This window comes from Choloepus didactylus, chromosome 14, assembly GCF_015220235.1.
Source record: "Choloepus didactylus isolate mChoDid1 chromosome 14, mChoDid1.pri, whole genome shotgun sequence".
In the NCBI taxonomy this organism is placed as follows: domain Eukaryota; kingdom Metazoa; phylum Chordata; class Mammalia; order Pilosa; family Megalonychidae; genus Choloepus; species Choloepus didactylus.
In genome coordinates, this window is record NC_051320.1 from 76,579,930 (window position 1) to 76,596,621 (window position 16,692).

The window sequence follows — 16,692 nt, forward strand, 5'->3', positions numbered from 1 at the left end:
GTGAGGAAGAGGCCAGTAAGGATGCCAGGAGCTCATCCTCTGGTTTTTTGAGGTTGCGTTTTCTTGATTTGGCACTTGCCCCGTAAATGCAGCCCTTTAAACTGTTTTCTTTAGTTTTGAGGAAACTGTCTTTAAATCTCCTTTGCCACTGTTGCCTGAGAAGGGTTGAAACAATGGCTGCCCTCAGAGCCGGGTCCTCAGCGATATGAAGTAGCTGATCAAAAACAGTGATCAATGATCGGACTGTGCACTCTCAGATCTTGGGAACTGGCTCTTTATATCTCACCCTGGCACCAGGAAGTTGCACTAGGAGCCAGGGTTGAGGACCCCACTGTTGACTGCTGTGTGGCTGGGACAAGGGAAATGGAAGCTACTGCACAGTAAGTGAAATTCACTGGTATTTATTGCAATTTACCAGTCTCTTCTTCCCATTCTTCCTTGGATGCTGCACAGTGTTCTGCTATACTCTGGGGTTTCAAAACAGTTGATTTAGACTGTTCTGCCAGTTCAATAGTTGTTTTGGTCGAAGGACTGATTCCTAGAACTTTCTACTCCACTATCTTCCCACAATCCTCTCTTCCTTGTCCAGTGTCTTCTACTTTACTGTGTTTCTATTGAGAAATGTAATACTATTCTCACCCTTTGTAGTGACCTATTTTTGGTTTACTTGTTTTCAACTGCTCTCAGAAAGCTCTCTTGCTAGGAGCTTTATCTCTGGAAGCTTTTTTCTGAAATCATAGTGTCTTTTTTTTTTTGTCTCCATTTATTGAGCTCAGTACTTGGTTGACCACTTCAATCTGAAGATTTACGTACTTCAGTCAAAAATTTTTCTTGACTTTCCTCTTTAAGAACTTTTTCCTCACATTTTCTTTTTTTCTTTCTAGGACGCTTATTAGATATAAGCTTACATGGACAGAATTCCTAATTTTCTTTTCTATTTCCATATTCTTATCTTTTTTTTTTCCTAGTAGATACAGAAAAAATTGGACATATATTCCATTTTAACAGCCCTTTTATTATTTTTTTTAAGTTGAGCTCTCATATGCTTAATTTTAAAAAGCGTTTTCTTGATTGTTCTTTTATCAAGGCATCCTGTACTTGTCTCATAGGTACAGTATCTTCTTTTATTTCCATGAGGATATTAATTATAGCAAGCTTTCTTTCATTGTTTCTTTTTGTTCTTTGCAGTGTTTTTTTGTCTTCTCAGCTCCTTTTTCTCTTTGTTTGCTTTAATCTCTTTTTTTTAGACTGGGGCTTCTTTTGGTTTGGGAAGAGTCCAATACATAATGCCCTCTTTCCCTCCCCAGAATACACATACGAAACACGTAGATGACAATAAATTACAGATGAAAGCTGTATTAAAGGATATGGCCTTTCTAGATCTATGACCAGGTATCATTTTTCATACTTATACCCAGACTTCAACTTACCCACTGTTATTAGTTTCTTAGGACTGCCATACCAGACTACTACTGGGTAACTTAAAACACAGAAATTCTTTTTCGTTCCGGAGGCTGAATGTCTGAAATCAAGGTGTTGAAAGGCTATCCTGCCTCTGAAGCCTCTAGAGGAGAATCCTTCCTTGCCTCTTCCTATCTTCAGGTGGATGCCTACAATCCTTGGCATTCCTTGGCTCATAGCTGCATCGCTCCAGTTTCTGCCTCCTTCTTCACATGGCCTTCTTCCCTCTTTTTTTCTTTTCTTTGTGTCTCTACTTTCTGTACCCCTCTACTTTCTCTTATAAAGATACCAGTCATTAGATATAGGGCCCACCCTAATCCAGTATGACCTCATCTTAACTTGATTGCATCTATAATGACCTTATTTACAAATATGATCACATTCAGAAGTACCAGGAGTTGAGTTTAACATGTCTTTTGAGGAGACACAATTCAATCCATATACACATAGTGTCACTGTCAGCAAATCAAGACTTGCTGGCTCAGATGAAAGTCAGAGAGGAGGGGCTTGATAGAGCATGTCTGCTTACTTGCCAGACTAGCTCAGTGGGTGATGGGGAGGAGCTGAAAGTCTTCCTGACCCAAAGTCCTTACACATGTGAACATAATGCCAGGGAAATGAAGATACCCCCTCACCCCCAACAACTTTTCTTAAACATCTGGCTATTCTTTTCTGTCCTATTTTAATTTGGAAGTTTTATATGCCTAACTAATTTATCTTCTGGAGGCTTTACTTTAGGGTGGTGGAATAATAATTCCACATTTGGGTTGTGAGTTGCTGCTCCTGATTCTATCCCAGTGTCAGAATCTAGAGCTCTTTTCTCTGGGGTTATTCAGTCTTTCAAGAGGAGAATCTTCTAATCTTCCCAGTGAGGCATTTGTTGCTGTGGCTTTCTGGGGGCAGGGCTGGAAGTCAGACCTTACATAGTCTTTGATTTAATCCTTTATTTTTAACCCAACTCAACATCACCTTCCATTGTGCCTGATATTCTAGAGTCCTATCTTCCTCCCTTTTATATTATACAAAAATTGAGAGTCTTGCTTTATGGTCTAGAGGATGAGTCCCTGGTTCTCACTGCTCCCGTATACACAGTCCTGTTTTAGCCCAGTTACTCACTGCCACCTTCCTAATGCCTCATAGAGCCCCTCTGCAGGCACCCTAGTTGACCCTTCCTCTCCTCTCTTGGCTCAGTTATCACTCCGCCATCATCTTTCTGTTTTCCAAAAATATGTTGAAAAATATGTTGAAAATGATTTATCATTACTTCTTTGCTGTTAATTTTTGTTTCCTTTCCTTTTGGGAAGAAGAAATTGATGTAAGTGACCAAGCTATCACATTTAACTGGAAATCTAACAGGTTTTATTTTTCACATAAATACCAACATAAGGTCATATTCAGTGCTCTAACATGTTTTTTTCTTTTTGCGTTTTTGTTTTGTTTTAATTTTTTTATTTTCTTTATTTGTTTTTGTTTTTTTATTTTGTGGTGACATGTATTTTTGAAAACTTTTATAAACTCACCTTCACTGTTTATCAACTTTTTGGTGCTAACAAATTACATTATTTCTGTTTCTCTCACATAACTGGAAATTCTGTCTTTACCTGCATATAGGACTTAAATGAAAGCAGGCCTAAACAGGATTGTTGGTTTGCTGGAGAAATTAACTTGCTTTACTTTTGAAAATATTTTGCGTTAAAAGGTGGTTGATGAGTTTAAAATAACTGTCATATAGTTAATCGTATTGATTTGTTGTTTTACAGAAAGGAGAAAATTGGCAAAGCAGCCTGAAACAATTTCTGTTAAAGAACTCAAAACTCTGTTAATGCTCACAAGGGAATCCTTTTTACATCATTTTAATGTTATTATTCCTAAAACAAATCTAATAAAGACAGACAAAATAAAAACCTTCAATACATTAAATGGTAAGTTTTTTATTTCTTATTTTTTTTCTTTTTTTGTGTGTGTTGCAAATATGACAGTTATTATTAAAACTTTAAAAATATTGGTTAAATCAAAATATATTTTACAAATTTAAATGATATATTTGTTTAAACAAGTATGTATTTCTATATAATGAGCTGTATTTCTCATCATTTAAAATAATAAACTTTCTCTTAACTTCTTTCGTTAAGCAGGTTCAGTGTAATTGTTTTTGAGCAGAGAAGCATTTTAGAGTGATCCCTCTCTTAGTACTCCTACTAGCTTAGAATGAGTGAATTTCTATTAAGCTATATTTCATAAAGTGGGAAAAATAGAATTTATACAGTAAATTTAATATAGGTAAAACTACATAATAAGATGCTCTACATTTGCCATTCATTATGGCAGGAAGTCACCAAACATCACTGGGGAAACAGGAACACATTTTTATATTTACTTTCATTTCTCTCTGTTTTTTTGGTTTCTGTTGTGAGGAATTTGAGTAGAGTGAAGCTTTTTGAGACTATGTATATGTATAATGTATAATGTATACATATATATGTATATATATGTGACAATTTTTTTTTTTATTCTCTGAGAATCATTTTTATTCCATAGATAAATGAGTAAATGACTACAAAATTAAGCATTTGTTGAGTGCCTTTTCTGTGTTTGACATAGTGGTGAAAAAACACAAAAAAGTAAGAATCCTGGTCCTTGGCTTTCAGGGGGATAATGATCTATTTGGAAAACAAGATGTAAATACGTCATATAGGCCATGTTTAAGAGCACAGGTCTGAAGCCAGACTTCCAGGGTTCAAATTTCAGTTCTGCCTCTTATTGGCCAGTGTGTTTGGGCAAGTTTTAACCTCTCTTTGCCTCCATTTCCTCATGTTTAAAATTGAGGTTATAATTTTACCCACTTTCTAAGTTATTGTAGGATTTAAATGAATGATACATTTAAAACACTTAGAACATAGTGTCAAAAAAGTGTTAACTCGCATTTGTATTGTCATCATCACGACCATCATCGTTACATAACAGCACCAAAGTTAAATTACAGTGCAGAGATGAAAGGTATTGGAGATAGTTTAAGGTTACTTGTAAATGGGAGATGTGTTCAATAAGTGAGAGGTAACATAGCTTCTTGGTTATAGCATAGACTTTGGAGCAAGATTCACCAGGTGAATCCCAGCTCTGCAGCTTACTTGCTATGGCACCCTTGTCAAGTTTTCTAACCTCTTTGAGCCTCAGTTCCTTTATCTTTAAATTAAAGATGGCATAGGTTGTCATGAAGTTTAAATGAATTATTTGTAAATTGCTTAAATGTTGCCTGGCACAAAATAAGTGCTATATATTTGTTGGCTAAATTCATAAGTATTAATTTAGAGGAGAACTATATAACTATGGTTGAATAGTCATGGAAGGCTTTGTTAGGTACAGATGGACTTGAAGTAGGCCTTGGGTGAGGCATAAGTTCTAGGCAGAAAGGAAAAGATAGTGTTTTTTAGGTAGAAGAAGCAATATACCCAGAATCAGGGAGATAAGATAGGGAGATTGTCTTAAGTAGAGGATTGCCACAGGAGGTAAAAGTAGGATGAATCCACAAATTCCAATGCCTTTTATATCAGTTTAAAGAAATATATCTTATACTTACCTGTATAAAGTCAACTTCTAAGACACTATTAACACACTGGCTACAGGAGTGCTCATCTTAAAATGTAAATCAAATTATATCACTCCTTTGCTCAAACCTTTTTTGATGGCTTTCCATTGCACATAGAATGTGATCTTGATACGGCTTGTAAAAACCCTAAATGATATCTGGCCTTGTGCTTACTCTGGCTTCTTCCATGGCCACATTTCTGTCTCCTCATTACCATAGAGGGTGTTTCCATCCCTCCTGCATGTCACATTTCTTTCCAGCTCAGGACCTTTACTCATACAGTGTCCTTTTCCTGGAGTGCTTTTAAGTCCTCGTCATTTTTCAAATCTTGATTTAAATGTCACTTTCTCAAAGAAGCTTTCCCAGAACTTCCTCATTTTAATTTCTTTCTTATTGAATTCATTCCCTATAGTTTTTCTTCAACTTATCACATTTTTAATCGTAATGCTATTTATGTACATATTTATTAACAATGTGTCTTCTCCCTAAAGCTTATGTTCTTTGAGGGTAAAGAGCCTATTGGCTTTCTCAGTAACCCAGAGCCTAGCTCAATGCCTGGGACATAGAAATAGCTTTTCCCCAAATAATTGCTGAATAAATGGAAGAAACCCAGAAGGTTTTTATAACCTGAACTGAAAATCTGACAGGTTTACATCTGAACATGACTCCTAAGAGTGTAGTTGTAATTTTTAACATCTTTTGATTTAAATAAATTCATCCACATGCAAATTATATAACAGAAGAAATGGTAAGGCCAATCATGTTTCATATGCTAGCCCATTATTTGCTACTATGCATGTCAGGAGTCATTAACAATTGGCAAGTTTAATGACCTGCTTGTTTTTCTTAATTATGTTAATGGTAATTGTTTTTGTAAAAATTCTAGCATGTATAACAAATGACAAGTGTATACAGAAAATGTCTTGATCTACCATTTTATTTACCCATTTCCACAAAGTTTCTAAAGATTTTCACAATGCAAAATGTGATACCTGTACTCATAATACAATTCTTTCCTTTATCTGGCCTCATTAGGGAGCATAAACACTGTTGAGTGAGTTTTCTAAGTAATTATTCAAGACCATAAGTTTTTTATTTCAACTATTTTAATAAAATCTTCTAGTATCTGTTTATAATTCTTGTTTTATTAAACAGAATATACCAACTATTATAGAGCTTTTTCTTTTTGGTTCATTCATATTTAGGTGTTAACAATGCTCTATATTTATTAACTGCTTATTGTCATCAATGATGCTATTTCCTTCTTTTTTTGCTGTGATTTGTGATTTAGAGGTTGATTTTTTAGTCTCTACTTCCTTATTGTGTTGCTTTAATTTCTTTATTTCCCCTGTAAAATAAAAAGCAGTTTTTGTTTTTACTTTTAAGCAGTGTTTTTGGTCTCTCAGAGATCCTTTTTGGCTTTTTAGTTGTTGGCATGGCCCAATGTCCTGGCTTTCACATAAATAAAATATTGTTATTGTTTTATTTTACTGTGTAAGTTATATTAAATTATTACCTGAAAACATGACAAATACAGACTTTTCTCCACCTCTTACTTAATACATAGCTTATGTCATTTATATTTATACAGGATGTATATTTATTTTATAAATATTGATAATTGTCAATATTAATAATTGTAATTTTTAGGAACAATTTAGTTAACATTTACATTTATTTAAGATGGCTTATATTGTGAACTCACAGCATGCAACTGTTAGAACAGCTCATGATTTTTTTCATTATACTGTTAGTGGGGAGTTATGTCTGTTAAAGGGCAGATTATTATTTTCTAAAGCTTGTTATTCTATAAAATAGTAAGCTCTTCCCTACTCTTACTAAGAAATGGGAAGTGGCATATTTGGATGGTGTTTATTAAGGACAGTCTGGTATGGGCATTGAAAATATTTAAAAATATTCCAGATCAAATAGTTTAATAAGTAAATGGAAAATAACATGCAGGTAGCTTTCATTTTCATGTTTCATTTTTTTCTTTTTTGTTTAAAAATGTATTTACCACATCATTATCATTTGGTAAGACCCCAAAATATGTAATGGTTATTTCTGTCAAGGTTTATGGTTCGTCAAATAGTTAACATCCAACAACTTTCAGTCAGTTTATTAGAACATTGTATAATAGTTCAAATATCTTTTTAAAACCAGATATTCATGGACTCCAAAAACAGTACAGTTAGTAATTTTGCTAGTGTTAAACTGTTTGTGTGTACTGATAATTTCTAATGAGAATGGAAGCTGCCTCTTCAGGTTTTCATTGAGTATCTCAATGGTATCAGCAATCGCAATTTAATCTTAGTGATTTACTTGAAGATGTGTATGTTAAGGCATCTTACATTAATAAATAAGTGAGAGTTATTTCTAAAATACCTTTACCTAAAAACACCGTAAGTGTTCTTTTGTACTTGTGAAATGAGGTATTTGATCTCTTTTTAAAAGATGGAATTTTTCTGAACACTGGTGCTAATTCTTATTTGCAGTATGAAAATCCCATGATATGTTCAAAAGATTCTCCACAGTTATTCTTCATTTTCATTTAGAACTAATTTTACTACAGGTAACAAAGTTATGCTGTTATTCAGTATGAGTCCTAATATGCTCAATTCAGTTTCCTGAATTCTATCTCATAACTTCTATCATGAAGAGACAGTAAAATAAATAAAGCTTAGCACTGATTTTTCTTCTCATTTCCAAAATACTTTTGGCATTTTGCACAACTCTGGCCATCAGAGAGTCCTTAATAAATGCCTGAGATAAGTACAGTATGACTAATCCAAGATGTTTTTATACACACACAAACACACATACACAGAGACATATATTAAGGTATGTATATGTCTTTCTATATACATTTCTAAAGCAGTTTTATTGAGATATATTCATGTACCATGCAGCCCATCCAAAGTGTACAATCAATGGCTTTTACTATAATCACAGTGTTGTACATTCATCACCATAATCAATTTTAGAGCATTTTCATTACCCCAAAAAGAGCCCATACACATTAGCAGTCACCTGTCAATCCCTCTATTCTTCGCCAGCCCTACATAACCACTAATCTAATTCTTTTTCTATAGATTTATTTATATTTACATTTTGTATAAATGGAATCATACCATATGTAGTACTTTGTGTCTGGTTTTTTTTTCCACTTAGCATAATGTTTTTTAAAAATTATTTTTTTAATTAGAGAAGTTGTAGGTTTACATAAAACTCATGTAAAAATACAACTTTTCCATATACCCCCTATTGTTGATACCTTGCATTAGTGTGGGTACCTTTGTTATAGTTGATGAAAGTATTAAAATATTATTGTTAACTACAGTCCATAGTTTGCATTAGGTATATTTTTTCCTATATACCAACATATTATTAACAATTTGTAAGGTATGTAAATTTGTTATAATTTATGAAAGAACATTCTTTTATTTGTACCATTTGACCACAGTCATCATTCACAACACGGTTCACTATTATACAGTCCCATGTTTTATCCTCTAACTTTCCTTCTAGTAACTTACACCACCCAAAACTTGCCCTTTCAAACACATTCACAGGCATATGTCAGTTGATTACACTCAGTAATGTGCTACCATCCACACTATTCATTGCCAAACATTTACAATCAACCTAATTGGGAATTCTGCACAAATTAAGCATCAGCTCTTCATTCCCTACCCTCTTCTATCCCCTGATAATCTATAGTCTAGATTCTAACTCTATGAGTTTGCTTATTATAATTAGTTCATATCAGTTAGATCATACAATATTTGTTCTTTTGTGTCTGGCTTATTTTGCTCAACATAATGTCTTCAAGGTTCATCCATATAGTCTCATGCATCAGGACTTCATTCCTTCTTATACCTGAATAATATCCCATCTTGGTATATACCATATTTTGTTTATCTATTCATCGGTTGATGGACACTTGAATTGCTTCCATCTTTTGACAATTGTGAATAATGCTGCTATGAACATCAGTCTGCAAATGTCTGATCAAGTCTCTGCTTTCAGTTCTTCTGGGTATTTACCTAGTAGTGGGATTACTGGATCATATGGCAATTCTATACTCAGCTTCCTGAGGAATTGCCAATTTGTCTTCCATTGTGGCTGCACCATTTTACATTCATGCCAGCAGTAAATGAGTGTTCGTGTTTCTCCACATCCTCTCCAACACTTGTAGTTTTCTGTTTTTTTTAGTAGTGTCCATTATAGTAGGTGTGAAATGACATCTCTTTGTGGTTTTGATTTGTAAATCCCTAATAGCTATTGATGTTCAGCACCTTTTCATGTGCTTTTTGACCATTTGTATTTCCTCTTCAAGAAATGTCTATTTGGGTCTTTTGCCAATTTTTTATTGGGTTGTTTGTCTTTTTATTTTTGAGTTGGAGGATTCTTTATGTAGTCTGGATATTAAACCCTTATCATGTGTAGTTTCCAAATATTTTCTCCCATTGAGTAGGCTGTCTTTTAGCTTTCTTGACAAAGTCCTTTGAAGCACAAAAGTTTTTATTTTGAGGAGGTACCATTTATGTGTTTTTTCTTTCATTGCTTGTGGTTGGCTGTAGAATTTTAAGAAACCATTGCCTACCACAAGATCTCAGAGATGCTTCCCTACATTTCCTTCTTGGAGTTTTATTGTCCTGGCTCTTATATTTAGGTCTTTGGTCCATTTTGAGTTAATTTTTGTATAGGGTGTGAGATAGAGGTCCTCTTTCATTCTTTTTTGCATTTGGATAGCCAGTTCTCCCAGCACCATTTGTTGAAGAGACTATTTTGTTCCAGTCAAATGGAATTGGCAGCCTTGTCAATTATCAGTTGGCCATATATGTGAGTCTATTTCTGAACTCTCAATTTGATTCCATTGGTCAATATATCTATCTTTATGCCAGTACCATGCTCTTTTGACCAGTGTAGCTTTGTAATGTGCTTTAAAGTCAGGAAGCCTGAGTCATCCAACTTTGTCCCTTTTCGAGATGTTTTTGGTTATTCAGGGCCCCTTACCCTTCCATATAAGCTTGATAATTGGCATTTCCATTTCTTCAAAGTAAGCTGTTGGAATTTTGATTGGAATTACATTGAATCTGTAAATCAGTTTGCTTAGAATTGACATCTTAACAAGTTTTGCAATCCATGAACATGGGATGTCTTTCCATTTATTTAGGTCTTCTTTGATTTACTAGAGCTGATAAATGAGTTCAGCAGAGTGGCAGGATACAAGATCATTACCCAAAAATCAATAGTGTTTTCTTTTTATCATTACAACTTCTGTTTATTCCAACTTGACTTCAATAGCTTACACAAATACAGTACCTGTATCCCTCCATTCCTCCCTTTCATATTCTTCATGCCACAAATTATCTCTTTATGCACTGTGCACCTGGTACTAAAGATTCACACTTGTTTTTTATACATTTGAATTTTCAGTGTTATAAGAAGTAAAAGACAGCATTCATTACAAATGAAAAATGAAATAATACTGGCATATATATTTATCTATATTATTTATATTGGAGATCTTTATTTCTTCATCCAGCATTGAGAGGCTGTCTAGTGTCCTTTCCTTTCAACATGAAAGACTCCCTTTATCATTTCCTGGAGGACAGGTCTAATGGTAATGAAATCCCTCAGTTTTTCTGTCCAGAAAGTCTTAAATTTTCCCTTATTTCCAAAGGATGCTTTGTGGGTATATTATTCACAGGTAACAGTTTTTTGGGTTTTTTTTGTTTTGTTTTTTTCTTTCAGCACTTTATGTCCTCCTACTGCCTTCTGGCTTCCATGGTTTCTATTTAGAAATGGGTTATTAATCTTATTCAGGATCCCTTATATGTGCACACTGCTTCTCTCTTGCTATTTTTAGAATTCTGTCTTTGTCGTATTTCTTGGTGTGTATCTTGTTTGGTTCATTCTACTCAGCGTTCGTTAAGTATCTTGGATTTTTGTGCATTCATATCATATAACAGATTTGGCACATTTTCTGCCATTATTTCTTCAAATTTTTTTTCTGGCCCTCTCTCTTCACCTTCTGGGACTCCTATGATGTGTATATTGGTATGCTTGATGGTGTCCCATCCCTAGGTTTCTTAGGCTTTGTTCAGTTGTTTTTTTTTGTTTTATTTTGTTTTTAATTCTTTTATCTTTCTACGCCTCAACCCAGGCAATTTCAATTGTTTTGTCTTCAAGTTAGCTGACCCTTTCTTCTGCCTACCCCAATCTGCTCTTGAACCCCACTGTGTTGCTTTGAATCTACAGTGTACCCTAGAAAGCCGTGTTCTTTTAATCCAGTCCTGTGGGGGCAGATCTGTTGTGGGTGGGATCTTTTGATTAGGTTGTTTCCACAGAGCCGTGACCCACCCAGCTGTGGGTGGGACCCTTTGACTACATCATTTCCATGGAGATGTGACCCTGCCCACTCAAGGTGGGTCTTAAGTAGTTCACTGGAATCCTTTAAGGGGGAGAGAGAGAGAGAGAGAGAGAGAGAGAGAGAGAGAGAGAGAGAGAGCGAGAGCAGAGAGATGCTTAGAGAGAAAATGCCCAGAGACATTTTGAAGACAACCATTGAAACCAGAATCAGGAGAGAAGCTAAGAGATGAAATCCAGAGTTTGCCCTGAAGAAGCTAAGAGAGGGCCCCAAAACACTCAGAGAGAAACACCTTGGAAGAAACAAACAAGGATGCACAGAAGCTGAAAGCAATGCAACCTGGAAGCAAAGGACCAGAAGATGCCAGCCATGGGCCTTCCCAGCTGGTAGAGGCACTCCAGATGCTATTGGCCATTCCTCAGTGAAGGTGTTCTCCCATTGATGCCCCAGCCTGGACACTTCCATGGCCCTAGAACTGTAAATTTGCAACTTAATAAATCTCCATTTAAAAAGCCAATCCATTTCTGGTACGTTGCATTTTGGCAGGTTTAGCAAACCGGAACACCCTACTATTGAATTTTTCTATTCAGTTAGTATACTTTTGAGTTCCAGAATTTCCCTTTGGTTCTTTATAATTTGTATCTCATTATTGAAATTCTCATTTTGTTCTTAAATTATTTTCCTGATTTCCTTTAGTTCTTTGTCCATGTTTTTCTTTAGCTCATTGATGCTATTTATGAGAGCTGTTCCAATATTTTTGATTAGTAATTCCAGAAACTATATTTCCTTTGGAATATTTTCCACTGAAGTCCTTTTTTCTTGTGTCTAGGCCATACTTTCCTATCTCCTTGTATGTTTTGTAATTTTCTGTTGAGAACTGGACATTCTGAGCATTATGTTGTGGTCACTTTGGAAATCTAGCTCTCCTGCTCTTCAGTCTTTGAAAGATGCAATTTCACACAGGAAGCAAGACCCTCATAGACAGCAGACAGAAGAGAGTAATATGATGTTTATCTGGACCATTAATATCTGCTCCTTTCAGGAGCAGAAATTCCAGGATTTCCTGCTAGCCACAATCTGCTGCATGATGAGGCTTCCTTCTACCTTCTAGTGTCCAGTTGACATCTTCTCCCTTGGCCACATAGTCTTTCACCTTGTTTAAGTCTGTGTTTTTCAGGGCCCATATGAAGTCTTTTTCAACATCTCTGCAGTGGGGCGTGCCAGTTGGCCGGGCAGAAGATGAGGAGGCAGTGGCAGCAGCAAGTAGATACCACCAGGCGAGAGGGAGACCGGGCCACATGAAGCCAGACAGGAAAGGAAGAGATAGTGGGTGTTCTGGTTTGCTAATGCTGTCTTTTTGCAAAACACCAGAAATGGATTGGCTTTTATAAAGGGGATTTATTTAGTTACAAAGTTTATTGCATTAAAATGTCCAAGGTAAGTCATCAACAATTGGGTACCTTCACTGGAGGATGGCCAATGGCGTCCAGAAAACCTCTGTTAGCTGGAAAGGCACGTGGCTGGCGTCTATTCCAGAGTTCTGGTTTCAAAATGGCTTTCTCCCAGGTTGCGTTCCTCTCTCAGCTCCTGTGCATTATTCAAAGTGTCCCTCTTGGCTGTACCAAGCTCACTCCTTCTATCTGAGCTTTTGTAGGGCTCCAGTGAACTAATCAAGGCCCAGGCTGAATGGGCAGGGCCAGGCCACCATGGAAATTATCTAATCAGAGTTATCACCTACAGTTGAGTGGGTCACATCTCCATGGAAACTCTCAAAGAATTACAATCTAATCAACAGTAATAAGTCTGCCCACACACATTTGCATCAAAGATAATGGCGTTTTGGGGGACATAATACATCCAAACCAGCACATTCTACCCCCTGGATCCCAAAATGACATGATCTTTCCATATACAAAATACATTCATCCCATCACAATATCACAAAAACTTAAATCATTTCAGTAACAATAGTTAAGTAAAAGATCCCATTAAATCAGTTACAGGCATGGTTTGTCCTAAGGCATAATTCCCCTCCAGCTTTGGACCTGTGAAACTTAGAACAAGTTATGTACTTCCAATGTATAAAGGAGGGACAGTCAGCAGTAATAGGGTAAACATTTCCATTGTCATAAGGAGAAACTGAAAGGAAAACAGAGTTAACAGGACTAAAACAATTCCTAAAACCCGCCAGGCAAATTCCATTAGATTTCAAAGTCTGAGAGTCATTAACAGAATGATGTTGCATCCTTGGGGCTTAAGAGAGTGGCTTTCCCACACTTTCCAAGGGCCTATGCATCAGCCCTTTTCTCTCCAAACGCTGGGGTGAGTGCTCCAGCATATCCACACACTGGGGAGACCACCTTCTCAGCCCCACCCTCCTCAAACACTGGAGCAGCACCCAGATTCTCTTCCATCTCCAGGCACACACTCAACCCCTTCAGAACAGTGGGGTGGTGGCCAGGCTCTCCCCAATTCCCTGGGAATGTGCTCCACCCTTTCTAGGGTCTGGGGTGAGAGCACTCTTCCAGAGCATTGAGGTGGAAGGTCCAGCCTCAACCTCTCGGGCAAACTCACCCTTTCCATGCCAGGGGCCACTCCACTCTCCCAGCCCAAGACCTCTTAACTCCAGACCTCAACCTCCATGGCTCCGTCTTTGAAGAAATGTTTCATTCAATTTGTTCCTTGTCTGTTTTCTCCAGTCCAGATCAGCAGTGGCTCCGTCTATAAAGATGTCACAAAAATTCTGTTGACTTCGCATGAAGCAGACAGGGATCAAAGCTGTCAGACAATAGGACTTTCCACAAATCCTTTCTGGAGAACTCCATCTCCAATTTTAGCTTGTACTGAAATGGCGGTCAGGTTCCATGTTTGGTTAAATCCTCGAGTGACGCTATAGCTTCTGGGGTTCCACCCCCCTGGAAGCCCGGAATTTTCCAAACCATCAGTTTCTGGTTTCTTTGAACCCAAGAGTTCAGTTCAAAGTTTATCTCTCTTTGCTCGCATTTTACTATAAGCTGTAAGGAGAAGCCATGCTATATCCACTTCTAGTTTCAGAATCTCATCAGCCAAGTATCCCAGCTCATTGCTCTCAAATTCTTCCTTCCATCTAACACCAGGACTCAATTTTGCCAAATTGTCTGCAACTTTAAAACAAGGATTGCCTTTCTTCCAGTTTGCAACAGCACATTTATCATTTCTGTTTAAGGCCTTGTCGGAAGGATCTTTGGAGTCCATACTTCTACTAACAGTCTCTACAAAGCAGTTTAGGCCTTTTCTGTCAAGCTTCTCACAGTTCTTCCAGAATCTTCCCCTTATCCATTTAAAAAGCCATTCCAACATGTTTGGTATTTGCAAACTCAGCAGCACCAGCACCCCACTCTTGGTCCCAAAATCTGTTCCGGTTTGCTAATGCTGCCTTTTTGCAAAACACCAGAAATGGATCAGCTTTCATAAAGGGGGTTTATTTGGTTACAAAGTTACGGTCTTAAGGCCATAAAATGTCCAAGGTAAGTCATCAGCAATCGGGTACCTTCACTGGAGGATGGCCAGTGGAGTCCAGAAAACCTCTGTTAGCTGGAAAGGCATGTAGCTGGCATCTGTTCCAGAGTTCTGGTTTCAAAATGGCTTTCTCCCAGGTTGCATTCCTCTCTCAGCTCCTGTGCATTCTTCAAAGTGTCCCTCTTGGCTGTACCAATCTTGCTCCTTCTGTCTGAGGTTTTATAGGGCTCCAGTGAATTAATCAAGGCCAGGCTGAATGAGTGGGGCCACACCTCCATGGAAATTATCTAATCAGAGTAATCACCTACAGTTGAGTGGGTCACATCTCCATGGAAACTCTCAAAGAATTACAATCTAATCAACAGTAATAAGTCTGCCCACACACATTTGCATCAAAGATAATGGCATTTGGGGGGACATAATACATCCAAACCAGCACAGTGGGTTAGGCTGCCAGGCAGGTGAGGCAGTTGGCCACAGTGACCATCAGGGTGGGGGAAAGAAAGTTTTTTTGTAGCCAGCAGGCCCAGCAGAGCAGGTTCCACCTGGCCAAGAAGCCTCTAGTGTTTCTATACACTAGTAATGAGCAATCTGAAGAGGAAATCAAGAAAAAAATTCCATTTACAATAGTAACCAAAAGAATCAAATACCTGGAAATAAATGTAACCAAGGATATAAAGGACTTGTACACAGAAAACTACAAGATATTGCTAAAAGAAATCCAAGAAGACTAATACATTATTATATAGCAAAATTCAGTATGTTGATACTTTTCGGTACTTACATGTATTTCTTGTCTCTTTAGACAACAGTCCAGTGAAACCTGACTTTCCAAGTGTAATGGAAACCAATCCTCTGGAATGGCCAGAAAGACATGTTCTTCAAAATTTGGAAATTTTTGAAAAAGCTAAACAGAAACTGAGGTAAATATTTGAATCCAGAGTTAAACATGCTATAACTCAGTATTTTAAAATGAATTATTTTCTTCTTAGTCCTTAAATCATTTGTGTGATATATAAGTATTTTATAGTTTTATTATTAAAGAAATACATGTCACTGTAAATAGATGGATAAATATATATTCAATCAGTAGAGTAGTATGTCAGTTACAAGGGAAATGCTCTTCTTCTTCCCCTGTCCTCTACTCCTAAGTTCCAGGTGTAATCACTGTAACATTTTACTGTATAGCTATGTATCCAAGTGGAGATATCAGATATCTGGAGGAGAGATCTGTAAGTCATTTGGAGTCATTGTCAAACAGGGTTTTAAAATACATAATTGTGGGGTGAGATCTGTTGAGACAGTGTAGAGGGAAGAAAAGAGAGCATAAGACCATTCCCTCATTTACAGATCTAATTTTTACAGATCAGGAGGAAGCAGACAATCTAGGAAAGAAGAGTGGATAAAGGAGGAAAGGACAGGTTATCCACAAAAGAACCTCCATTTCTTGCCTATCAATTTTAGATGGTATCTTTAACCATCTATGAAAGATGAGGAAATTAACACCCTTCTTTCTCTTCAGTTTTTATCCTCACTCTTATTTCTAAATCTTACATTATTTACAATAAACAATTCTTTTCCTTTGTTTCGGTTTGCTAAAGCTGCCAGAATACAATATACCAGAAATAGATTAGCTTTTGTAAAGGGGATTTATTAAGTTACAAATTTACAGTTCTAACACCATAAAAGTATCCAAACTAAGGCATCAACAAGAGGATACCTTCACTGAAGAAGGGCTGATGGCATCTGAAACACCTCTGTCAGCTGGCTA

The 16,692-nt window shown here is 36.7% G+C and overlaps 1 protein-coding gene across 1 annotated transcript in view; it reads left to right on the forward strand.

Moving 5' to 3' along the window:
- LOC119509478 (MDM2 binding protein) overlaps positions 1 to 16,692 on the forward strand; it is a 116,740-nt gene that overhangs the window by 71,592 nt on the left and 28,456 nt on the right. Inside the window, 2 exon segments of the mRNA XM_037803522.1 lie at positions 3,222 to 3,383; positions 15,727 to 15,844. Of these exon segments, the coding sequence (XP_037659450.1) occupies positions 3,222 to 3,383; positions 15,727 to 15,844 (280 nt within the window).